Below are 26,010 nucleotides of genomic sequence, written 5' to 3' on the forward strand. Positions count from 1 at the left end.
CTGTAGTCGAAAAGCAGATTTAGGGAGAACCAAATTAGAGGAGTTTCTATTTTCCCACAAAGAAAGGCTGCTAGAGTCAGGCTCTTCGGACACTTACAGGGAGGGAAGGACACATTCTCACCTGACTTGTACACGTGTTCTCACCTGACGTGTACACGTCCTCGAGCGAACAAACTTTGTCTCTTGCTCTCATCGTTGTATTCCTAAAACAGGAAAATAGTGCTTCACACCACAATAGATGCTCACACAATATTGGTTGAAATAATTGAATGAAAAGTATTAAGAACATGTCCTTATGTCCAGAAGGACATCGTGTAGGATTAGTAATTTTTATTACTCTCAACTGTTGTTGAATGCCACAAGGATTTCAGGAAGGTAAGACAGACTCACAGTAGTTCGTTGACAATTGGCGCAAGGGAACATTTCTTTTACCCCTTCTCTTCCGTCTAATTCAACATAGCAGAATCCATGACCAGAAATGATATAAGGCTCACTCTCTTCCCGGTATGTGGTGATAATGACATGTCGCGGGAGCAAGCAGGACTATCACCCTAGCATCCTCATGAAAAGATGGACAAGATGAAAGTGAAGAAAAGGAGCATTTGAAAACCAGAGAGTAGGATTCTAGTCCAGTATTTTGCTGGCTGAAGGCTGTCAGAAGGAGAGTGAAATGTGGCCAGCAGCAGCAGTAGGGAGCAGTGGGTCCATCTCCATCACCTTGAACATCATGATCCTGCTTTCAGAGCGTAAGGGATGTCTGAGAAGAGTGCTTTTCTCAATGTGGGAAAGTCTTGTCCTCTGTGGTCACACGACTGTCTTGTTAGCCTTCCCGAAATTCCTCACCCACCCCCAACACTCGGGTAGAAGTAAAAATGGCCCTGCTAATTGATAATAGGTGGTTCTCTAGTGACACGCATCTAAGATGCTCTGTTTTTGATAAGCCAAAACACACATTTGCCCAAGCAAATCTACATTTATCTCATTATTCAGGATTTCTCTTACTTTAAGAAAAACCTAATCTAGAGAATCCAAGGCTAATGCTTATGGACAAGGAAAAGGGTTGGGATGAAGATGCAAATTAATGTTCTCTTAGCTCCTTATCATGTGTTTTTACCCATATGTGAGTTTAGATTGAACCTCGCTGTTGATGCTCACTTGGATAAGAGATCAGTATCTTTTAATGCAATTTTATGTAGTACAGATGAGTCTGGCCAAGTGAGAAATTTCCATAATTACTTTAAATATAGAGATGATCTCATAAGCAATGATCTGGAAAAGAAACAAGAATATAGCAGAGATCTGAGCTGAATACTATAGATATTCTTCCCTATGTATAAAACAGCAGGGGCTCTATTGACTTTGTCATCTCTCTTGGAAAATTGGATATACTCCAACATGCCCAGAAAAAGGAGGGGGGTAGCACCAAGTGAAAAGAATGTCACATTTGTCATTGATTTAACCTCTCTGTATCTTCAATGACAAAATTAATAAATTTAAATATTTTACATCAAGCTGTTGCATCGTCTCTCTTTGTGTGAAAAACTGGCCATCCCGGGGAGCATCAGCCTGTTCCTATAGAGCTTTGATCCTAGTTCTTCACCCATTTGACAAAGCATTTCCCTGATCCTTAAATTAGTATATGAGCTTGATTAACTCTACACAACTAATCTCTATGTTCCCCAAACTAATTTTCTCTCTCTCATGGCAAACATCTATCCCCTATTTCCATTACTGTGGTCTTGTTATGAATGCTGAATGATGCTTTTCATTTCTAGGGTCTCTTGCTCTAAATTCCCTGAACTTTTATATTTTGTGTGTCACACATTTCTTTCCATTTATTCTTTTTTTGCTAGTAGTTGAGTGTTTACTGTGTGGTGCTTCTCAACTGCTTAACAAATGAATTATAATTTTTCAGTTTGCTGCTTAATTTTGTCACAATATGATCCAGCTGAATTGGCCAATATTCTCTCTCTGTACCTTACATGAACCTTGTTTTCAGCCAAATTGGCTCCATCCACTCTTTATCTGTTCTGTTCTTCATGGTGTTGCCTCCACTTGAAATGATTCTTTTCCATTTTGACCTGCCCAGAATTCCTTCCATGGGTCAAAGTACAACTCTTATGTTATACAAGAGGCCGTGCACTCAGGGAGGCGTCTCTCAGCCCAGCCTGCACCCTCTCACAGTCTGGGAGCCTTTGGGGGATGCCTGACTGACAGCTTAGTGCTGCCATGGAGGAGGGAGAGGCTCAACAGCCTTGAGCCCAGCTTCTGGCTGAGTGGCACTCCCCCGGTGGGAGGGCACTGACCACCAGGGGGCAGCTCCTGTGTTGAGCATTTGTCCCCTGGTGGTCAGTGCACGTCATAGCAACTGGTCATTCTGCCATTCGGTTGATTTGCATATTAGCCTTTTATTATATAGAAATCTTACATGGCCTTCCTTCTTTCTCTTGCAGGTATATCCCAGTGACTTTCTGCACTTTTTAATTTACCTCCCAACACTGTACCTTGCATTGTAGATGCCTGTACACTTGTCTTTACTATTAGATTGTATGAAATTAGTTTGCTCAAATTAGTTTCATTGTAGTTATTTGATTTGGGTAGGTTTGTATCACTACTGATAGTACTTAAGACATTATTACTTCTTTCATTGGTAATTTATTCTGTAGGGACTAAATGAAAAGAAAGTTATTGTAATGTATCCATTTTCTATGGTAGAGTTAATTTATAAAATTGTGACAGTAAAGCCTGATGTAATCAAGCATGAAGGGAAACTTACTGTTCACCTTCTATAAAAATAAGAGCAGTACTTCCCAAATGGTCTTACAGATTTGCTATATTGAGATAAAGGATCATGACTTCATTCTTATTAGCCTCAGAAACATAATAAACTACGGTCAGTTTTGGCATTGATCCAATTTTACCATTAACTTTTTCATAAATTTTGATTAAAGAGTATGGTAAGACTTGCAATTAAGGGAAGTGCATTAGAAATTCACTTCCTGTCCACAGTTTGTCATATTCTGAAAAATACCTGCAAACCATAGGGATGGTAAACTGGCTGCACAGCTGTGCTTTTGTGTGTGTGTGTGTGTGTGTGTGTGTGTTTCTGACAGGGGTACCTAAAATTGGCTGCAGCCTCAAGTCCAAGTTTTATTATAAGAAGTAATTGACTAAAATATTTGTTGCCTATGTAAACTTCATAAGAGTAACAAGGTGGCTATATTTCATGGTTATTTTCTCTAAATGTCATCAGTTCACAGCTGTATTTTATAATAATTTCTTGCTTTCTATCATCATGGGCTAACAAATATTAACTACTTGCCCAAGTCTGGATCAATAATATATCTAACTCTGAATTTATAGTTGGCCTTTCTCTTCTAAGAGTATTTTTCAGGACGTGCTTATATCATTTGATTTTTTTTTTTTTTTGTATATTTTAGTTCTACAATATAGCAGTTTAGGAAAGATATGATTGTTTCTGAATAAGATTTCATTTGACGTGGGCACTTATTTATTTTAAATCTATAAAAATTATTTTTCTACTGAGTCTCTTCACTACATATGTTTGTTAGGATATGTTGACCTATTGAAAAGTGGAAGATTTCTGCCAAGAATGTAGCAGAATTAGATCAACACGATCCTCCTGTTAACTTCTCTTTTTAAGGAACATTCCTTTCTGAAAGTAGGGAGAGTGCCCAGTGTGGCCGGCTGTGGTGGCAGGCTTCAGTAGTGACGTTTTCCTTGGTGTACTTATGATCCCTGCAGTGCTTTTACAGAATATTTTTCTCCCCAAACTGTTCAGAGTAGGGAAGAGCTGCAGTTCCCACAACCAGTGCACATGAGCAAGCCATTTAAATGATACTCTTTAACTTTCACCAAATAGTTTCCTTTCTTTTGAGAACTGAACCTCTGTTTGTGCAGTGATTGCAAAATTATGTAGATGCCAAATATCCACCTTAATTTTCATTTTCTACATGGATCATAAAATGTTTGAGATGGCCTTAGGGGAAAACTGGACACTTTGGCTTAGAGGCCTCCTACTGTGTGTACTTGAAAAATAGTTATTGCATAAGCCCTCTTTGCTGACCACAGTACTGACCACTTCATATTCATTGATTAATCTTCAATATTATGCTATAGATATGAAGGGCAATTTTAATATCCACTGTAAAAATGAAGTGCTTGAGACCCTGGAGGGGCTAAATAATTCATTGACTTGTGTGCTCTTTTTCTACCAAGCACACATGAAGAGCCATGAGAACATCTGATCTGGTGTCTCTGTGCCTTCCAGCTTTGAAGTATCACCTACTTCTGTTCTAAATGTATAGCAATGCTGGATAAAATTGAAGGCAGACAATGTAAAAGTCACAGCGGAGGTCACAGTTTACCATCTCAGTGTCCGGTGAATGTAAAGGAAATGGGAAAAATTCTGTGCTGAGTCCTCTGGCTTGTTGACCTCTGATGATGGACGGAGGATTCTGTACAACTTTTTAAGGAAAGTGAGGTATTCAAGTCATCCCACACTAGGTAGAGATCAAGAGCCACCTTCACAGTTTAAAAGCAGGGTGTAGAGAAGGACTCTTACACTTTTGAGCAAATATGAGTAATCTGTTTCTGACTGCTGCCAGAGACTGTAGCTTTTATGGACTTAAGATGAAGGAAGAAGCTGACATGGCCATTAAACTAGGAACTAAACTGGCTCATGTTGTGACTGGTAATAATCCAGATGTCCGCATAATGCGATACTCCCATCTCAAATATGAAGATGGGGGTTCTGGGCACCAAATGAGCACAGAATCATTTGTAAGAGAAAGATTATGAGAGATAGAGGATGGAGCTAAATCAAAATAACAAAACTAAATTAAAAATCCTCCCACGTCAAACGAACATGCAAAACAAAATCCCAAAGAACATGAAGAAGGAAAGAGCCAACGAAATTGCTGCTGAAAACAATTTTGACTCAGAAGAAATTAAAATGTTGAAATAGCCTGGCAAGGAATATTGTAGATGCTCAAAGTGTAAACAAAGGATTGCAGTCCATTAAAAAGGGAGACAATCTTGAAGAAAAAGAAAGCCAGTGATTTATTTATTTATTTGTTTATTTATTTATTATTTTCTGTAACTATTTTTCATTGGATTCATTGGGGGAACATTGACTAGTAAAATTATATAGATTTCAGATTCACAAATCTAAATACATCTTCTGCATCTGGTATTGTGTGTTTACCACCCAAAATTAAATTTCCTTCCATCACTGTTTATCCCCCCATACCCTGTTCTACATCCCTCCACCCCCTCTTCTCTCTGGTAATCACCATACTGTTATCTGTCTATGAGCTGTGTTGTGTTTGTAATCTCTCCACCTTTTTCACCTAATTACTTATTTATACTTATTAAGTTCACACTATGTTCCAAGCACTGTTTTAGGTGCCAGAGAAGCAACAATGAACCAAAGTAAATAAAACCCACTTCCACATGGAGAGTTTACATTCTTGTGCATTTAATGATAGGAATGAAATAAGATTAGGCAGAAATCTTGCAAATGAAAAAATAATCATGGAAATAAAATTCTCAGAAATGCTAAACTCTAGACTTGACCTTTTTTTTTTTTTTTTTTCACTTGGAAGATATTACTTAGTAAATCTTCTAAAATGCAATCATTGCAAAATAAGATCTTTAAAAAAAAGTGTGCACTGTCTGAGTATCTGTGTGTGTGGAGAGAGAGAGAATGTGCACTTAGGAAAAAAGATAGTAGCTGAGATTATTTTAGAATTGAAGATAAAACTCTTCAAGCTGAAAGTGCACTTTAAGACTCTGTCTGGATAAATATAAATAAACCAATGCCTACATATTTTGAGGTAAAACTTTAGAATATCGAGGATAAAAAGAAAGCCTTAACCTATGAGAGAAAAAATAGACTATGCCCAAAACAAAAACAACTAGTTTGAGAGCAGACACTAAAGCAGTACCTAGGGGAAAATGTACTGTCGATCTAATTCTAGAACTCTGTGTCGGAGCATACCACTGACAGATGCTGACGAAAATATTTATCCAATAATTACCTTCTTGGGAAAGTAGCCTAGAAAGAAAATGGGGATTTAAAGGGGCGGGGGGTGGTGGTGGTAAAGAGACAGCTATTCCTTGGTGCCTCCATTCAGGCCAACTATATGGGTGACCTTAAAGTGTGGAAGGAATAAACGCCAGCTTTGAGGTGCTGCTGCCCTTTGGGAGGGAGCGTTTGGGGCTAGATGGGAATGGAGAAGGGTGAGCAACAAAGGGCTTATCTGCATCTGTCAAGTTTCCTTTCTTTTAAAGGAGAAACAAAGTGCAAAATGCTAACACAGTTAAAGCATTTCACAGTGTTCACCTAAGTGTGTACCTGTACAGCTGAAATAAAAAGGTACTCAGATCTGCAGGAGAACATGACTCTTTAGGCCCAGCAATCAAGTTTATAAAACAGCCCGCCATCTGGTCATGGGGCCAGTTAAAACCCAAGTCTTCATCAGGGCTAACGGGGCCCTATAGTGACTGCTTGTTCCAGCCTCTTCCTAAGCTTCATTCATTCTGACCGAGCTCCAGCCGCATTGCATTTCTCTGTACCTCACACAATTCAAGCTCATTTCCTCTTCTCATCACGGCAGTGCTCTTAGAGAGTTCTTATCTCCTTCGGATACTGGGGAAAGTCTAGAACTCTTTAAAATAGCTCAAATTCCTTTGATCTTGCTCTCCATCCTGTGCTCTTAGTAGATATTGACTCAGCCAGGTAAATGAAACTATTGTCATGGCCCTTCCTGGACTTTCCACTTTGCAGGGGTTCTGTCCCCATAACCCTTTGCCCTGAGCTGAACACTTCCCTGGGTTACTTCGAAAGTGCTGTGTGCCCAGGACCAACAGGCAGCTGCGGGATTCAGGATGAGAGGATAATGTGTCCGTAGACTTGTGTACCAAGCACACTCGTGCACTTTAATTTCTCTCACAGTGAATGATACTTTATTCTTTGGATTCTTACAGGGCATTTTACTTGGACAAGTCAAATTCACCACCCAACTCCACATCCAAGGCTGCCTATGTTGATAAGGTACCAATAGAGGATAGCGTTTATTTATGCTTTATCATTCACATTAGCTCCTTTACTCAGTTTTTCTGCTTTTCTATTTGCAGTCTCCAATTCTGTTACCTCCATAATAAAATATTTTAGACCATCCATTAGAAGGTATAATAATAACTATGAATTATATTCCATCTATAAGTATGTCTTAAAAAAGAAAGACTCATGGACAGACAACAGTATGGTGATTGCCAGAGGGAAGAGGGGTTGGGGGGAGGTAGAAGAGGGCCTGGGAGGATAAATGGTGATGGAAGGAGACTTGGGGTAGTGAACACACAGTGCAATATAAGGATGATGTATATTTTATATACCTGAACCTTTTTATTTTTATAAACCAATATCACCCCAATAAATTCAATAAAAAAATAAAATCAATAAAAGGATGTATTTCCACTAAACATGTTGAACTTTTTGTTCACCTCTTTGTTCTGTAGCTCCTGAGGCCTCTCAATGCCCTGGATGAACTTTACCGACTGGTAGCCTCGTTCATCAGGTCCAAGCGCACGGCGGCCTGTGCGAACACGGCGTGCAGCGCCTCGGGCGTGGGGCTGCTGTCGGTGTCGTCGGAGCTGTGCAGCCGGCTGGGGGCCTGCCACGTCATCATGTGCAACAGCGGTGTGCACCGGTACGTGAGCGTGCACCGGGCCCAATTTCCCTTAGTGGCTCTGGTTTACATTTTGGCTAAACTGGCAGCATTCAAAGGACAAATGTATTTTGGGAGAAGATTTTGGAAATTAGATAATCCTTACACAGTATTTCCTGGTTTTAGTTCCTATATTTTCTGTGACTACTCACCCAAATGAATACAGTCCCACATTTCTGTCATTGTAGCCCAGAATTTTTTTGCCCTTTTATTTATATTATAATATTTGTACTTTAGGTACAAAGTTATTCACTGAAGGAACTTGCTTGGAACTTTTCATTGCATTTGGTGGACATTCCACTCTGCAGTGGCTTAGATCCCTGCTACACAATTATTGTGAGCTGTTTGCAACCTTGGGGGTACTACCATCTTCCCACTCCTGGCAAAATAATAGTGCAATAGCCCATTAGTATGTTTTTCCTGAACATATCAGGGGACACCCAGATGGGTCCTAGTCAGGTGGTTTGTCTTTGGCACCTGTGCTCTGTATGAATGCATATGGCTACCTCAGGTGAAGAAGGGGAGTGGACAGCCACAAGTTAAGTTCTTTTTTATAAGTATGTGTTCCTCTTCTGTCATCCTTCCATTTTCACATGGAAGCTAAACCATGTAGGTGGGAAAATAGGGAAGAATTTAATTCTCATTGTCATCTGAGTGGGCAGAGAACCTTCTGTCATCTGTCAATGCCTCTTAGTTCTAGGCCTGTTAGATTTGAGGATGGTGGTTATTATTTATTTAAATGCATTTGGTATTTAACTCATGCAATGGACCGCAGTTGCTGCTGTTGGCTGTGTAATAAAGTAGTGATGCTCACGTAAGAGACATAAAGTATGAACAACAAACAACAGAAAATAATAACAAAATTAATAATAATAATAATAATAATAATAATATACCATATAGTAAAAACAATTAAAATCACACACACAAGTAAATCTGTACTACTGTGTACAGAAAATGTAAATGACCTAGGAAAGTTATCCATAAAACATAAGATCTTTGTGATGGTTAGAACTGGAAAGTTTCTATGGAGAAGCTGATGGTTGAACTGGGTTTTGTTGCATCAGATTGATGAAGTAGAAAAGAGGAGAAAGATGATCTAAAGCATGAGGTGCTCATGTGTGAAATTCTGTTTGACTTGGTATGCCTGAATTCTAGTTTTCAAGTCCTACACAGCATGTTTTGCCTTATGCAGTATGGCAAGACTTGATTTTTATGAAAAGAACATTACAGATTTTGATTGATAGAATACTAGTATACAGAATTTTCCTCTTTATTTTCATTGCTGTGTACTTTGTGCTCTATTGGAAGCTTACTTAGAGATTAATTGAAAATGTTGTCTGCAACTGAATATATAAAATTATTTCACATTTTTTACTAGCAGAAAAATTCTCTCTCCTATATGATCAACTTGTGTTCATTCATTCTGTCCCTATTAATTCGCTCATTATTCATTCACTCAATAAATATGTATTGAACACCAGTTATGGGCCAGCACTGTTTTAGTGGCTGGGGATACAGCATTGAAAAAATAAAGACCCTATTCTCACATGGTGTTCATTGTGTGGGGGCAAACAGGAAATAAAGTAAACAGGTAAATATGTAGTATGATATGTGAAATAAATGCAAAAAAAAAAAAAATATTAGAAGTCAAAGGGGTAAAATTTGACAGGCCCGGAAGAAGAGGTAGTGCCTTCTGAAGAGGTGATTTCATTAGAAACCTGTATGAAATGGGTTGAGGTATGCAGAAATCTCCGGAAAGGATATTTGGTCATGGTAGGGTACAGCCAATCCCTCTGTGGGAGCTCAAGTAGCAGTGGTGCCTGGTGTGTTCCAGGAATGGCATGGTGGCCATGGTGGCCTCAGCCACATGTCACCACCTTGAACATTTGTGTTCTTCTCTCTTCCTGGTACAAGATCATCATTATCTGAGGACTGGAGACACTGTGACAACCACCACATCAATTTACTGAAAGTTAATACAATTAATTTGTCATTTAACCTAAGAACCATGACCAAGTTGTCCAAATTATTCTTAGATATTCCATGAGCAACTGAGAATTTGACTGATGTTGTACAGGAGAAAAAAGATTGATGTCCCACAACTATTTTACAATTGCTGTATTCATTGAAGGGTGTGTTAGAATCACAAGTAACACTGGGATTTCAAAGTAGTGTGACCTTTTCCATTTCTACAATTCAAAATAAATATAGTTTTGGTTAGTTCAATTTGGAGACATTTACTGAAGTGTGGGCACAAATGCCCCATGGCAGATGCTGAACTGAAGGTCAAAACTATTTGAAAATGGTATGGTTTTGTTTTTCCATGATGCAGAATAAAATGAGACTTTAATAATATCCTTAACCTTTTAGTGAAGGCTAGGCTTAGACTTTTCATGATGGTAAATGTGCACTAATTTATGTTGAAAACAGAAATTCCACATAAGACTGGTTCTAAAATAATTCCCTTACTAGTTATAATTCAGACAGCTGGAGAGGAGCTCAAGTAGATCCACACCTGCACTGCCATTAAAAATGGATCCAACAGAAGGGAGAAGTTCACAGTGTGAGAATAAATATTCCACACACCTTTTATCATTTACTTTTAAAATCAAGATGAGAAATTGTCAACCCTATGATATCCACATTAGAGAGTCAGTTTTCCTTTTCTGAAATATTTTTGAAAGATTGAATTATACTGCATATGTTTCCAATTAAAGAGAAGAATGTGGTTTCTTGGTATGAAAAGGCAGACTTAATTAGCATTAATATCTAGGTGTCTCAATGCCTATTTGAATTAGATGGCAGAGCTGCATACAACACTGAATTCAAGATTAGTTGGACAAGAATTCAGGATGAATGATTAAAACCCACTCACAGCATTTAGCCTGGCTTTGTTTTTATTAAATTCTCTTTCCCAGGGTAATCCTTTACATGAGCTACAATTCCACTGATGAACTTTGCTGCCCACAGTCTCTTCATTGCTTTCGAATAGTGGAAGAACAGGACTCTCTCTATATAGATAGATAGATAGATAGATAGATAGATAGATAGATAGTGATAGATATATATTATTGATTTTTTTACAGAGAGAGAGATAGAGAGCTAGAAACATCGATGAGAGAGAAACATTGACCAGCGGCCTCTTGCACACCCCCTACCGGGGATGTGCTCGCAACCAATGTACATGCCCTTGACCAGAATCAAACCTGGAACCTTTCAGTCCGCAGACTGATGCGCCATCACTGAGCCAAACCAGTTTTGGCAGGAATGTCTCTTTTTAAGATCAGGTTTTGCCTTTTAATCAATATAAGCATGTTATTAACAAGTAGTGTAATAATAGAAAATTCCCAGAATTTCCCATCCTGACATGCCTTATTTTCATTTTATATCATCTCTTGCAACTTATATCAAACAACACACATTTGAACACAGTGTTATTGGTATATACAGATTAACAATCTACTTTAGGCTCCTAGCAACTATATGTATTTCCAAAATGTATACATCAACTTTCTCATTATCACTTTTATTTGTGTTGCATAACATTCTAACTCACATGTGTCAAACACAAGGCCCGCGGGCCAAATCTGTCCCGCCAGGCCTTGCAATGTGGCCCGCACCACGCTGTCATCACTGCACTCCGCTGCATTTCCATCACAATGACAGTTTATGACTGTTCAGTAAACCATTCGGCCCGCGATTTAGGCTGGATTTTAGATTTTGGCCCCTTCTCTGACTGAGTTCGACACCCCTATTCTAACTAGTTGTTATACTACAGTTTAGTCAACTACTGTATTATTTTGGGGATTTCTCTTTTTTAATCCTTTGCACATCAGAGGCTGTTTATATTTCAATTTTATTTCCCACCAAGCTAAAAGAAAACAAAAATATCCTCCAGGTAGAATTACTGGAGTTGAAACCTCTGGTTTATATATTAGTAGTAGCCTGTTGCAGGAAGATTCCTGCAATAGGGCTTTCTGCTGTGGTCACTGCCCACCTGCTTCCCACCCTCTCCCCCCCCCCGCCCCCCACCTGACTGCTTCCCCCCTACCCCTGCTTGCTTGCTTCTCCGCAGCTTCACTTAGTGCTTGGCTTCTTTCTACACTGTCTTCAGTCTTCGCTCTGGCCTGGATAGGCAAATTAACTGCCATCTTGGTTGAGTTAATTTGCATACTCACGCTGATTGGTGGTGGGCAGTGCTTATGGGCATAGCAAAGGTGCGGTCAGTTTGCATGTTTCTTTTTTATTAGGTAGGATTGTTCAGGTTCCAGAAGGATTGCCCTCATGCACAATACAACCAGGTCAGGTGGTTGTGGGCCCGCCCCCCTTTACCTTTTGTAAAGAGGGTGCAGATTATGCTTCTCTTCTTAATGGGCACTGATATTTCAGCAGTGCTTTCATTTACACTCCTTGGCTTAACCAGTACAAATATTTGAAGATCTTTTGAATTTCCTTTTCTACCAAGATATATGCTATATTCTCCAGATGCATGCCTTACAGCAACTTTACCTTATGCCAAAGTGAGGGTTTTTAACTTGTTTTGCTCAAGTGGACATTTTTAAAGTATTGAATCGCCACTGTAGCTGTTAAAGTTTCCTTCTGTCCCCCTGCCGGGTTATTTGTTGCTGGCAATCCAGAAGCATGCCTTGGGGATTTCTCCGTGTCTCTTTGATTTCATACCGCAGCAACCTTCCATTCAATGCGGCATTTCATTTTGTTTTGGTATTTATTCCCACACCTGCTTACTAGCCAACTGGTTTTCTTTAACTGATAAAATTCAGTACCCACAAATGTTATAAAACCAGAGGCATGAGTCCTAGTGTGTCCAAAACCAAAGACACCCTTGTCCTCCTGCCCCATCGGCTTTAGCTTCCTGGGAGCCAGTGGGTGGACATTTCCGGAGGCTACCTGAAAAGATGTGTCAGAGAAATTTCTAGCGAGGACAAGAAACCTGGAATTTTGTTTCCCCTCTAAGGACTTACTCCACAGGGTTCTGTCCACACTCTCTGGTTCTGTTAACAATGGGGTGTGAGTGGCATCAGAGCCCTGGGCTGGCCCTGAGGGAAAGGGGCCATCTGAACATAAGTGCATGTTTCTGACTCTTGGAATTAGAGGCTCAGTACTCATAACTTACCTTCTATCTTCATGCTTTGTTGAGAGGGTGAATGTCTTCCAGGAAGTAAGGCCCTGCATTTTTTACTGACATCCGGTTGGGCTTATGAATAGCATCATGGGGGATGAGGGAGGGTCCCTGCACCTGAACTCACCAGCACCAGCCAGCATCACCACTATCCTCCGTTTAAAACCACACATAAGTGTGAGAAACAGTCTGTGGCCACACCAGCTTGTTCTCATCATTAAAACAAAACAAAACACGTAATTATGCTGAGCATCATCAAGCTGGCCATCATCTATGTATTCCAGTGTTAGACTGCTTTTTCTTAAGTACATTGTAGAAATTAACTTTAGCATGTATAAAGTTTTAGGAGCTAAAGGGATATAGGTATAGAGATTAGGGATAGAGATATATGAAGTTTCTAACTTAAAAGGGGTCTATTTCTAAAATGCTTTCTTATTTTGGTATTTTGGAATTGGGATATATTCTCACATTTGACGGTATTACAACTGGAGATTGTATTCTCAGTTTTTCTTCTTCCCTTTCTGTTACTGAACTCTAGGGGTTGGCCACTTGGGGTGCTCTATTCTAGGACTTAGACATGGTTGGGGCGGGGTAGCTTCCTTAATTGTGACAAGTGAAGAAGACAGGATTTCTGACCAAAACTCTGTCTTGGGGAAGGTAGGCTCTGCCATTGCTTATGTGGGCTATTTGGTTAGTTACAGGTTGATTTCTTCTTTGCAGTGGGCTTACCAGGTTGAGTTGCTGTCAAGCTCATCTGTTTGTAGCTTCGTTTGCAAAATACTGTGGTATGTTTTATCACTTAGCAAGAATAGCACTTAGTAAGAACCGCCCAGACCTTGAGACCCTTGTCCTATCTAACACTTCCCTACCAGCTGAAGCTTATGTAACCCATCGTGTCACCAAAGCATAGGACCTAAGGTATGATTGTAAGCATTTGTTAGAAAAATGAAATCCAAGAGTTAAAATATAAAATAATAAAGAAAGCTATGCGTTACCAAATTGGTTAGTGAAAAAGTTGATATTTCAAATTATGATAAACTGTGTAGTGATTCTCAATTCCTACAATTTAAAAAAAAATTCAGATAAGCATCAATGAACTATTTTGAAAACCACTTTTGTTTGAACTTTAAAGGACTTTCTCTTAGCAGTATTTTAATCTGTCATCATATGACATTGGAGGACGAATTTACAAAATAGGCCTCCGATTAAAAGATGCAGGATCTTATAAAAGTGGAGCACTCAGGGCAGCCTGGTACGGGTCCTCAGTCCCAAGGGAGCAGGTGATGAAGCGGCATCTTTCTTCACTTGCAGTTGAGACAGCAGGTAAGGGCAGGAGATTCACTCTGGGGATTTCCCTATGTAGGTTAGATTCTATGGGACAGAAAAACCCTGCAGTAAGCAAATGTAGGTTTCAGATGGATCCCTTTATTTTCTGTGCAAAAAATGATTTGAGAGATTCAGTTACAAGATTAGTAGAAATGCTTGAATTTTAAATCTCCAGAAAGACAGCTAAATAGAACAGAAGAGACATTTTTGCTTACTCATGATCCCAAGATACTTAGACATTCCCAATAAAGAGTTCTAAAATTGTGCTCTGTAATCACGAATCTGAAACACATTGGTCTAAAACACTTCTTTTATATAAAGGTAGGGATAACAATGACAGAGCTGACATTTAAAATTGTCATTAAATATAACTAGTTTCAATTGTTTTTAACAGTTAGGTTATGACTAAATCAGCTGCTCTCACTTGTTTGATATCTAATAAAATAGTTAATGAATCAAAACAAAAAATTTTAAAAAGTGTGATGTAATCTTTAGAAAGAAAAAATAAAATACTATAATGGGGCTCTGGGAAAATAGAAAAATATATCCCACTCAGAGTAGAATATCAGTACATATAAATCTTAATTACTTTACCAAACTCAGAGAAACAGAGGGCAGAATGGTGGTTAACAGGGGTTTGGAGCGGGGAATGGGAAGATATTGGTCAATGGTACAAAATTTCAGTTATGCAAGAGGAATAAATTCTAGAGATCTAATGTACAACAATGTGACTAGTTAATTATACTGTGCTATATACCTGACATTGCTTAAGTGTTTTCAACACACACACACACACACACACACACACACACACACAACACACACACACACACACACACACACACAACACACACACACATGAAGAATAAGAAAGTAGTACTGTGTGAAGTGATGGATATATTAATTAGCTTGACTGTGATGACTATTTTGCAATGTATTCTGCAATTAGAAATAATTGGACTCCCCCTTCCCTCCAAGAGGCTATGGAAAGACAGAAATGTGGCTGATATTAGTATGGAGAGAGAGGAGAAGGAGACCAGATCAGAGCTGTTTTCACAGAGATATATGTGAGCTGGGTTTAAAGCAGGACTAAGAACATTCTGGGCATAAATACACTCAAGTATTAGGAGCAGGAAGGGCTACCCCAGGAAAAGGCACAGAAGTGAGACAAAGAAGAATCAGCTGCCCACGTGGGATTGAGGAAAGATCACCAGAACACATCAGAGTATTGCTGTCCTGGGTTCTCCACCTCCCAGTACTCACTGTGCCCTGCAAGTGGGGCCTCAGAATAAAACAAAGGAGGACCCATCAGAAAAGTCTCACCATATGCAGATTAAGCTCTATTTGGTGTCTGGGATAAACAGGTCAAAGAGTAACCAATTATGGTCCAGCGTCAAAGACCTGGGGAGACAGAAGAAATCTCATACCAGACACCCCTTTTGTGTTGGTGTCATCAGAGAACCTATACGGAGTAAAGATACAAGTCAGATAGCAAAGTGGAGAGTAAGGTCAAGGAAGTTCAGGAAGTTGCAATAGGTTTCCAGTCTATTCGGGTAAATCTGCCCAAACAAAACAGAAATGAAATAAAATAGGTAGAGTTGGGGCTAAAAATTTAAAATGTGGACAAGCAGATTTAAACCCGGTGACTAAGCTACACACGTGATATTTCATATTCAGACACATGTTCAGCACAGCACATACATCCTCAAGTGCTCAATTCCCCAAAAGCCTGTGACTGCCTCTGTGTTAAAGCACTTCAGAGGAAAACACGCCTTAAGGTGCTTGAGTAGAGAGAACTAGGGGTGGGGAAAGTTTTTGCCTGCCAGTTAACTTGTAAGCCTTGGTTTAAAGTTATACGCGAGGATTGCCAGGACATGCATGGAAACTTGCAGTAGAAAAGTCCCATTATATTGCATGAAAATGCCATGTCCAATTTCCTGTGCCAATGCTGCACATGTGCTCCTTAACACACGATGGCTTTTTGCCTTAAAATATATGGAGTGAGCTGAGTGTTCAGCCTGGCCCTGCATGTGCCACCAGGATCTCACTCCAGCCCTCCTGCTCACTTCTGCCTTCTGCTCAGTTCTCCACCCTGCTCTGCTCTGCCTGCCATCTCTGCTGTGTTTATTTTCTTTTTATCTATTGCTCATTAACCCCTCATCTTTCAGCCCGCAGACCAGGAAACCTAGGAACCCAGTATAGTCATGGGAAGATTTCATCAGTACAGTCTGTTTGACAGGAGCCAAAAAATGTTGAAAGCCTCAAGACATCGGAGCTTATTTATTTTTCTTTTAAATATTTTTTTATTGATTTCAGAGAGAGGGAGAAAAAGATGGAAACACTGATGAGAAAAACATTGGTCAGCTGCCTCCTACATGCCTCCTATTGGGGATTGAACCTGCAGCCCAAGCTTGTGCCCTGACAGGGAATCATAGGTTGAAGCTCAACGACTAGTCACACCAGCAAGGCCAGAGCTTATTTCTATAGAATATACTGGAAACTTGCTTGAGTGATTGCTGGCTTATGGATACTAGCTGTTGTTAGACTGTCATTCACATTTTCCTAAAGGAAGAGTATATATATTTAATATTTTACTCTATCTGTGTATAAGTGTATATATGAGTTCCTTATTATTGAAAATAGTCTGTTTGCCCCTTTTCCACATAATAATACTTAAGTGTCTTATAAAGAAAACTGTCTTCCTTGTTACAGGGGTTGGGTTTTTGAGATCCCTGAGCACCTGTGACAGTGCTCTCACACTTTCCATTTGTCACAAATGCATTGCTAAGGGCGAACAAGGTGGGGAAGACCCATAGGTCAGCAGCGGTCTTTCCATATTAATGTCACAGGCACTCTGTGTGTGTAGAAGCAGAGCAGCCAATCCAGGACTGATCAGTACTTAACATTCAGTAAGTACTGGGGCGCCGTTCTCCCTAGGTGTGAGGAAGCAGAAGGGAGCAGGGGACATATAACCCTGCGACATTATGCAATTAACTTCTTCAGTCAGCTGCTTCATTCTTGATGTCAATATGCTTTTCACAGTGGTGCGCTGTGCTCGGTGGTTAAAAGTAATTAGAAGACAGAATAAATGAGATCATTGCAGGAATGAACACTCTCTGCACAGAAAAGTGCATCTTATATCGAAAAATGCAAATCTGCATAGAGAAGGTGCAAGGTCTCCCTTCGGTTTATTTTTACTACTTGATGGCCTTACAGTCGTTATACTCATTTAACGTGCTTCACATCTAAATGTTGTTGTTGTTTTAAATCACGAACACATTCATTTTAGTGTGATGAGGTCTACATTCATAGTGAATCGATTTGAGCTGACTGAATTAAACTTTCCCAAAACAATGAATTTAAAGTATACATGCTGCCCAACCAGTGTGGCTCAGTGGTTGAGCCAAGAGGTCACCAGTTCGATTCCCAGTCAGGATACATGACCAGGTTGCAGGCTCGATCCCCAGTAGGGAACATGATGGGGTCAACACGATGTTTCTGTCTCTCTATTCCTCTCCCTTCCTCTTTTTTTTTTTCTTTTTTAAATCAGCTTAAAAAACATATCTAAAATATAAATGCTGAGCCAAGATTGTGATTGTTGAATTATGGATGTGTGGAGTTAGAATTCTCTAAGTGCAGCCATCTACGTGACACAATTTTGCAATAATGGGAAGAGACCTAGGTTTTGAATCAGAAAATGGTTTTGAATCCTGTGACTTCCTCCCTGTGTGATCATGATTATAACACCTGGTCCTTTAGAAACTTGAAATAGGAATACTGATATTTTTTTCTAAAAAAGGGGGAAATAAAAACAAACTATCCTTTTTTAAGGTTGCATTTTTATTTTGAATTACTTTTAAAATATGTTTTCACTTCAACGTCTACATAATGTTAATTTACTCAAAATTATGGTGGCTGCAGATTCAGAAATCTTCATTAATTAGGTTTTCAGGTGATTTGTTGAAGATGATTTAGCTTATAACTAGAATCTGAATGCCCCTCCTCCACTAATAATAAGAAAATTTGGAATCATCCCAAGAAATAGCAATATAATCCTTAGCTACCTAGCAAAACCTCATAATTTTTTTTACCATGACCTTGCTGAGAATTAGCAAATATATCCACTGTAGGAAAACAGAACCCAAAGCCACAGACCTTGCATTGTTCTCCTTTCCCCAGTCAGATTAAATTGCTTCGTCACCCTTGTAGCCCAAACAGGGTGATGCATCTCCCCAAGTGTTTAATTTAACACATTTCAACTCTTGGGATATTGGCTTTATTGTTCAGTACAATTTGAATCAAGATTAAATGAGACAGTAGATCCATGGAGGTTTGAAAATGTAATTAGAGTACAATTGATGTTTTTATCTGTTTTCCTGGCAAATGACCAAATATGTAGAAGGCCCTTAGGTTTCAAGAATCTTGTGTCTAATTTATTATAGAAATGTCATGTTTGATGTTTTTAAAAAGGATTTACATGTAATTTGATTTAAGATGTGAAGTCTTACAAAGTGAACTAAATACAGTATGATAGATTCAACTTAATTAATGACTGAGCTACACAATTTTCCAATGAAGCCAACTTGGGAAGCCAGGCTTTGTCTCTGCAGTGAGACTTGGTTGAGAAGGAGATTTGGATATTGGTCATTTTCAACCCCTAGCATCTAGGAGTAGAAATGGCAAATAAGAGACCAGTTCACATGCTTTTCCTGACCCTTAGCTTTGTGGTTTGACATCCTATGTAATAAAAGGCTAACATGCAAATTGCCTCCTTGGGAGTTTGACCCACTGGGAGTTCGACTACTTGTTATGACGTGTGCTGACCACCAGTGGGTGGCGCAGACCGAAGGAAGGCACTGGCCAGCAGCCAGAAGGCCCCAATCAGCCCTGATCAATAGCCAGGTCTAGGGACCCTACCTGTGCAAAAAATTTGTGCATCGGGCCTCTAGTATAAAGTAAAGTTGATAGCTACTACCTAGGATCAGTTGGGACAGATATCTGAAAGAAAAACATCATATTAGCAAATGCCTAATAATGTTAGGCAAAACTCTAGTTTAGCCAAACCCCAGTTTATAAAAGAATATTGGTAGAAGCTTATCATTTACTCCATGTAATGATCATAATCCTGTAACATCAGAATTTTATAAAAGAATTTACCACAGGGTTACTTTAATGAATCTCTCTTTAAAATAAAAAGAGTAGAAAGCTTTTAAAAATAGTTAAAATAGCCTTGGCCAGGTGGCTCAATTTATTGAAGTATTGTCCGGCAGGGCACACATGCAGGTTGTGGGTTTGATTCCTGGTTGGAGTGAATTTGGGAGGCAACCAATTGATGCTTCTCTTTCAAGTTGATAATTCTCTCTCTCTCCCTTCCTTTCTTTCTAAAAATCAATCAAAACACATACTTGCCAAATGTTGTGACTCAGAAGTTGAGCATTGAGCCATGAACCAGGAGGTCGAGGTTCGATTCCTAGTCAGGGCACTTGCCCAGGTTTCAGGCTCAATCTCCAGTAGGGGGCATGTAAGAGGCAGCTGATCAATGATTTTCTCTCATCATTGATGTTTCTATCTCTTTCTTCTCCTCCCTTCCTCTCTCTCTGAAATAAATAAAATCTGTATTTAAAATAAACACATATCCTTGAGAAAGGATTAAAAATAATAATTAAAATACAAAGGGATTTGAGAAACTGGGATTTCTGAAAGCTAATGTTCCTCAGATTTTCCAAATAATGTGTTGCCTACATGAGATCATATAGGCATAGGTACCATATGAGTCAAGTGCTAGGAGCAGTGGAGATGACATTAGTAGCCTTCTGGCTCTATGCATTTCCAACCTTGTTTCTCCTCCTCCACACACATACTTACAGTCCTGGATGCCCCAGGGTATGAACATACTGCATTACAGCCTGGAGCCCTGCACCTCCTTTTTAACGTTGGGTGAATTTGTACAGTGGGCAGTAGGAATACTCTGGAATCCATTTCTGCATCAGGATACCTTAATAACCTAACTATAAATGGAAATGCCTAGGAATCATATACATAAGTCCCAGTAAACTAACCTAAATGCATCTTTTAGTTGCAATTAGTTTATTTCCAGAAATAACCATGGCCATTCGAACACTACAGAACATGACAGAGGGACGTTGGGATATAAAAAGGCAGCCGTAATAACCATTTGCAATGAAAACATTTTGCTTTTGTGAGTTTTTTTAATTAATTAATTTTCTTTTTTAAATTTGTCTTTATTATTGAAAGTATTACAGCTTTTGCGAGTCCTTAAAAGTGTGTTACTATATAAACAGGTTTTTAGGCATCCATACAAGTAAGGGACCCTAAAACTCAACCTTTTTTTATTTTAATGATAAATCCACTTTTGACAGCACTTAATGTCACTTGTAGTTGAAAGTAGACACTGAAAAATAATTGTTGGATGGATGGATGGAAAGGAACTTCTCTGTGACATTTCCACAATCAAATTAAATTGGACCAATTAGCTCCACTTCACATTTACCATAGTGACTTGGGATCTATTAACACAAAATATGTCAAGATTTATTCATTATAAGCACAGATATATTGACCCTCTGTTTCCTCTTTCTATGGGAAATTCACAATTTCTGCAAACTTTTGAAGCCTTGTCTACTTCACTTCTCAGGAGTATGCCCTACGCAGAGCCACTACTTGAAATGTCTTATTACTAAAATTAATAAACAACTGTCTTTAATATCTAGTTATATTTGCCTTTTTACAAAGGACAATTTCAACTCTGTGACCTTTTTTGTTTTTGTGACTTCCCAAAAAAAGCAGTTGTCTAAAAACTTTATGTGGAATTGGATCTGAAATGAGCTTAAAATTTGAAGGTCCATATTTTCCAGGGTGGAGTAAAAATATATATAGATGTATTCAAATTTTAATGTACTGTCTAATGTTACAACAGAGATTGTGCTAGAAAGGAAATTGGTGGTCAGACAAGACATCTAGTATTGAGTGGGACTCGCTTAGCGTCCTGGCCTTTGGGGCTGCTCCCTTCACTCTCGTGCCCAGGGTTCGCAGATCACTGTCACTGGTAATAGCTACAGAATCGACTGTTTCCTCATAAAACCTGACTCTGCGTGTACATTTATACACCACTGGAAAACCACGTACCATTCTTCTCAACCTGGGATTTTGAAGACAATGCCAGAATCAGAATGCGTCTTGCTAATGCTGAGTTTTTCCTTTGGACATTCAGATTGAGGTAGTTGAGAGAAGATAAAAGGTTATGAGGCAAATAATGACATATTCACAGAGAAGTTGTGGACTTGTGGCTAGGCTTTCTTTTATAAGCTCAGTTTAGGAAATGGACTTGTGATGCTGTGAAGGAAACTCTGAGCCTTCGTGGAGACATCAACCTTTTGCATTATTTCCCACATTGACCTGGTTGTCTCTTTTAAAATGTCTTACTTTTAAACAATGACAAATTAAGCTTGGAGCCTAATTGAAATATGTGGTTAATATGAAGAGCAAGGATAGATGAAGCAATCTTTTTTTTTGATAGGCTGGTGAAGGAAATTTCATTCAGATATTTCAGTGTGATTAGGAAAAGATACCAATTTTTTTTTTAACTTCATCCAGCTGGTGTAATGGGCATTATTGATTAAAATGTTAGGATCAGTAAGGACTTAAAATTGAAGTAGAGGAGACCTGAAGAAGGAGAGTAAGGTTATGTATGGTCTATCTGGTAACCTAGCAAATGCTTTGTAAACAATTGATTTTTACACATGAACTGTCAGTGATACCTTTTGGCTTTCATTGGCATATACTGTCCTACAGCAGGCAGGTGCATTATCAGATTCATACACTAAATCTTTGTAAACCTCGTGCAGTACTGGAAGCTAGACATAAAACTTTAGCCTTTGAATATGGGTTATTAGTGCTTTCTGAAGAATTCTCTGTAATGTTAACATGGAAGCAGCTTTTCAAGTCATTTAACAGCCAGTGGAACGAAACATGTTTCTCTTTAGAACCCAATTATGTATAATAACACAGTGGCACTTTGTCAGGTTCTTTCTAAATTTATAGCAGTGATATTTTAAATACTGTCTTCTTTTTTTCTTAATCATCAGTATCAAAAGCCACCACACATCCTTGATTGCAATAGTTCAGCCTCATAACCAGGGATAAATGGATTAGATATTTCTCACACACACAAAAAAAGCAATTGTATTATTGAACTTACTTTCATTTGTAGGGAAAAATTAAACCGATCTAGAAAGATATATGTGTAAAAACCAAACCACATGGGGGTAAATGCAGACATGGAGAAAATACCATACAAATATTAATAAATTGAAAAGTGAAGTAAAGCATATCCATTAAAATAAATTTTAGGAAAAACATCTGAAAGTAATGAGCATTTTTATTTAATGTGTACAGAAATTACCCATGAAAAAACAATTTAGAAACCAGCTCCTGAGAACATTAACAAATACTTAAATATAGGCTCTAAGAGCTAGTAGAGAAAAAATATGAAAGACCATAAAGGGAAGGAAAGGGAAGAAGGCTCGCCAATATTGAATTCAGGGACTGAATTGTGAATTTTCTTGGGGTTATTCTGGGTACTGCATTGTTGTATAATTAATTAAAGGTTCCTTTGGAAAATTTTACAGTCTTTAAATTCAGTCCAAGAAGTACACTTTTTAAAAATCAATTCTGTTTTAGTGACAATTTCACTGTTTATTTTCTACTATATTAGGCATAAATCAATATAAATCTATTATCAATATGAATGACAATATTAGGAAGTCATTTTTAATTACATAAAATATCAGTAAAGAATAATATCAGGTAATAGAACTTATTATAATTTCACTTATTTAATTTCCTGTGTACAAACTTTCCAATAAACAATAGTTCATTATGGATTTGTTTGAAATTTAAACACTTAATTTTGGACTCCAACAATGTAGCTCTATAATTACTTTAGAACAGGTATTTTGTAGAAAAATTAATTGTCTGGTTGCTTTGATTTTGCCTGGTGCCTTTTGATTTTGAAATTAGTGTAGGGGAGGAAAATTAAAATTTCTTCTATCCTTCAGAGTTCTTAGCTGAAACCCTTGTAATAAGGAGCAGATTAACAAGAGAAAATAATTAAACAAATTTATTAACATGTATATATCATATATACATGGGAGATACCCAAGGGAAAATGACTAACTCCCTACGATGGTATATTTGGGGTGGGGTGGGGGGTGTATTCTGCTACCTTCCTTAGTAACCTTGAGTGTCTTGAAGTGCTTACCAGGAACCGATGGGATTTGACTTGCCCTTGCTTTGCTCACAGGTGCACCCTGAGCGTGACCGTAGAGCAGGCCATCATCCTGGCCAGAAGCCACGGCCTGCCTCCTCGCTACATCATGCAGGCCACGGATGTGATGCGGAAGCAGGTGAGTCGCACACACTGTAGGGAGTTGAGTTATAAGACCTGGATTCGAAGGTTCCTTTGTTCATTCATCAGATGTCTGATAAGTGCCTGGAGGTGACGGGCAGTTTTCCAGGCTCAGAGCCTAAGCCGAGAACAAGAAACCCACCCAGGGAAGAAGACAGCACGGATGTCCACATGAAGGTTCTCCAGGAAACTTAGAGAACCTGGAGAAAAGGTGTCTAAGAGGTCACCTGAGGAGGAAAGGGAGTTGGCCAGGCGTGGGGCTTATGTAAAGGAGAAGATGTGTGTCACTTCCTAGGAATCGCAGGGAATAGACTGGGGAAGGGATGGGGGGCGAGGAAAGAACTGAGGGCCCTGCACCCTTCTGGAGATCTCACAGGGCCTCATGGGCCAGATAAGCACAGACCTTGGTTTTTCATTTAGAGGATAAAGCACGCCATTGGACTGCCTGTAGGTCTCTGAAGTATGTGTGGGTAGGAATGTACTAGCTTACAAAGGGGATGAACATTCTGTACAATAATCCAAGAGCATTTGGAGTGGTCAGTTGGTTTTTAACCCTTAAAATTCTTTGAAAAGGTACTAGCAAAACTGCACTAATATTCAATTTAGTGATTATTAGGAAAATGTGCTTACTCTAGTTACTAGTAGAAAAGACACAATGAAAGACATAATGAGTAGAAGGACAAAAGAAGTTGAGACAAATTAATTGTTTTAAATTTTATTTATTTATTTTTAGAGAGGGAGGGAGGGAGGGAGGGAGGGAGGGAGGGAGAGAGAGAGAGAGAGAGAGAGAGAGAGAGAGAGAGAGAGAGAGAGAGAGATCCACTTGTTGTTCCATGGATTGATTTTCGTATGTGCCTTTCCCTGACCAGGAATCAAACCCAAAATTTTGGAGCATCAGAACAACATTCTAGCCAACTAAGTTACCTAGGCGGGATGAAAGACAATTTTATATCTTATTCTGCCACCTCCTCTTAGGGCTACCACAGAAAATTGGTTTGACCAATCTCTCTACCTGCTGACTTGGTTTGAATTGTCCAGTGATAGAGAAGGACTTCACTATTAAGATATGCTTTTGTAATTATGAACTTTGTTTACTAAAGAGTGGATGATCTTAAACATAAATCCCTATGGGTTTGCTCCAAAAAAAAACCCCCGAAACAACACAAAATCCCAGAAGCAGTTACAGTGAGGCCAGCTCTGGCCTGTGAACTGCACTGCAGACATGAGGGGCAGCGGGCACAGACCCTGGAGTTCCAGGTTGTGAACCCCAGAGCTGAAGATTGAAAGCCCAGGTCTCACGGGGTCCGGGAGGGATTTGTTGCAAGGAGGTGAGATCCACGAGAAGCACGTGGCATACTGTGGTTCAGCAGAAAAGGGCAAATGCAGATACCAAGGTGGCAGGTTTAGGAATAACTTCTTGGGGTTCAGTTTTTACAAGTAGGTTAAGCTGAATGTGCGATTTAGTCAGATCTGGATTGGGATGTGGGCTCTGAAACATACAGAAAGAGACAAACCTTCTGTTTCACTCTGTTGCTACTAGATTAAGTTTGCAACCAGGTTTGTAGGAGCCATTTCAAAATTGTGGTTTATTAACCTTTTTTAAATAAAAATCTTTTTATAATAGTAAGGGGGTCATTATGAGTTGGCTACATATGCATTGTAAGTATATAGACTTAAACACTCAAAACCTTTAACTTCCTATAAGTGAAAATGAGAATAGATAAAATGAGAAGAGTAAAACAATATTATGTAGGTCTTCATGACTTGTTTAACTGTACAAGTGTCTTTAAAACATAATATACATACATTTGTATTCATACCTGTTACTATATATTTATAGAATGTAATTTTAAAAGACTAAAATGTTACAAAGTCCTTGGTCGATCTCTAATTTGCACTATTTTTTATTATTTATCATTTCGTCTTCCTCCTAATTGTTGAATAAATACATTTAGAACATTACCCCTTCATTTGTTGATTGTCTGTCTACTCTAAGATTTGGGAAATCTCTAAGAGGTTCTGAGAGACAAAGGCAGAGTTCTACCTTCTCTGAGAAAGATTATGGAGCCCAAATCTTCTCTTTAGAGAAACTGGAGTCGACTTTTGCAATGTTCCTCCTGCTGCTAACCCTCTGACCAGTGTTCAGCAGCTTCAGGAAATGGGATTAATGGTTGGGACCAGTTTGCAAGCCAGCACTTAACAGTGTGGGATCTGAGCAGTTAGGACACACCTGTAATGAAAGATGTTTCTTTTGCCTTTTAACTCCTTAGACTCCGTTTTTCAGAAGACTGGATGGTTAGAATATTTGCCAAATTAGTGATTTATCATTTCTAAGATATTTAGCTTCTTTTTTTAAGGAAGAA

At 38.9% G+C, this 26,010-nt stretch overlaps 1 protein-coding gene across 1 annotated transcript in view; it reads left to right on the forward strand.

Moving 5' to 3' along the window:
• Window positions 1–26,010, forward strand: part of PREX2 (phosphatidylinositol-3,4,5-trisphosphate dependent Rac exchange factor 2) — a 208,729-nt gene that overhangs the window by 173,859 nt on the left and 8,860 nt on the right. Inside the window, exons 36-38 of the mRNA XM_036437097.2 lie at window positions 7,012–7,078; window positions 7,543–7,733; window positions 23,543–23,645. Of these exons, the coding sequence (XP_036292990.1) occupies window positions 7,012–7,078; window positions 7,543–7,733; window positions 23,543–23,645 (361 nt within the window). The remainder of the gene's footprint in view (window positions 1–7,011; window positions 7,079–7,542; window positions 7,734–23,542; window positions 23,646–26,010) is intronic.

The sequence above is a fragment of the Pipistrellus kuhlii genome, unplaced genomic scaffold (assembly GCF_014108245.1).
Source record: "Pipistrellus kuhlii isolate mPipKuh1 unplaced genomic scaffold, mPipKuh1.p scaffold_m20_p_14, whole genome shotgun sequence".
NCBI lineage: Eukaryota > Metazoa > Chordata > Mammalia > Chiroptera > Vespertilionidae > Pipistrellus > Pipistrellus kuhlii.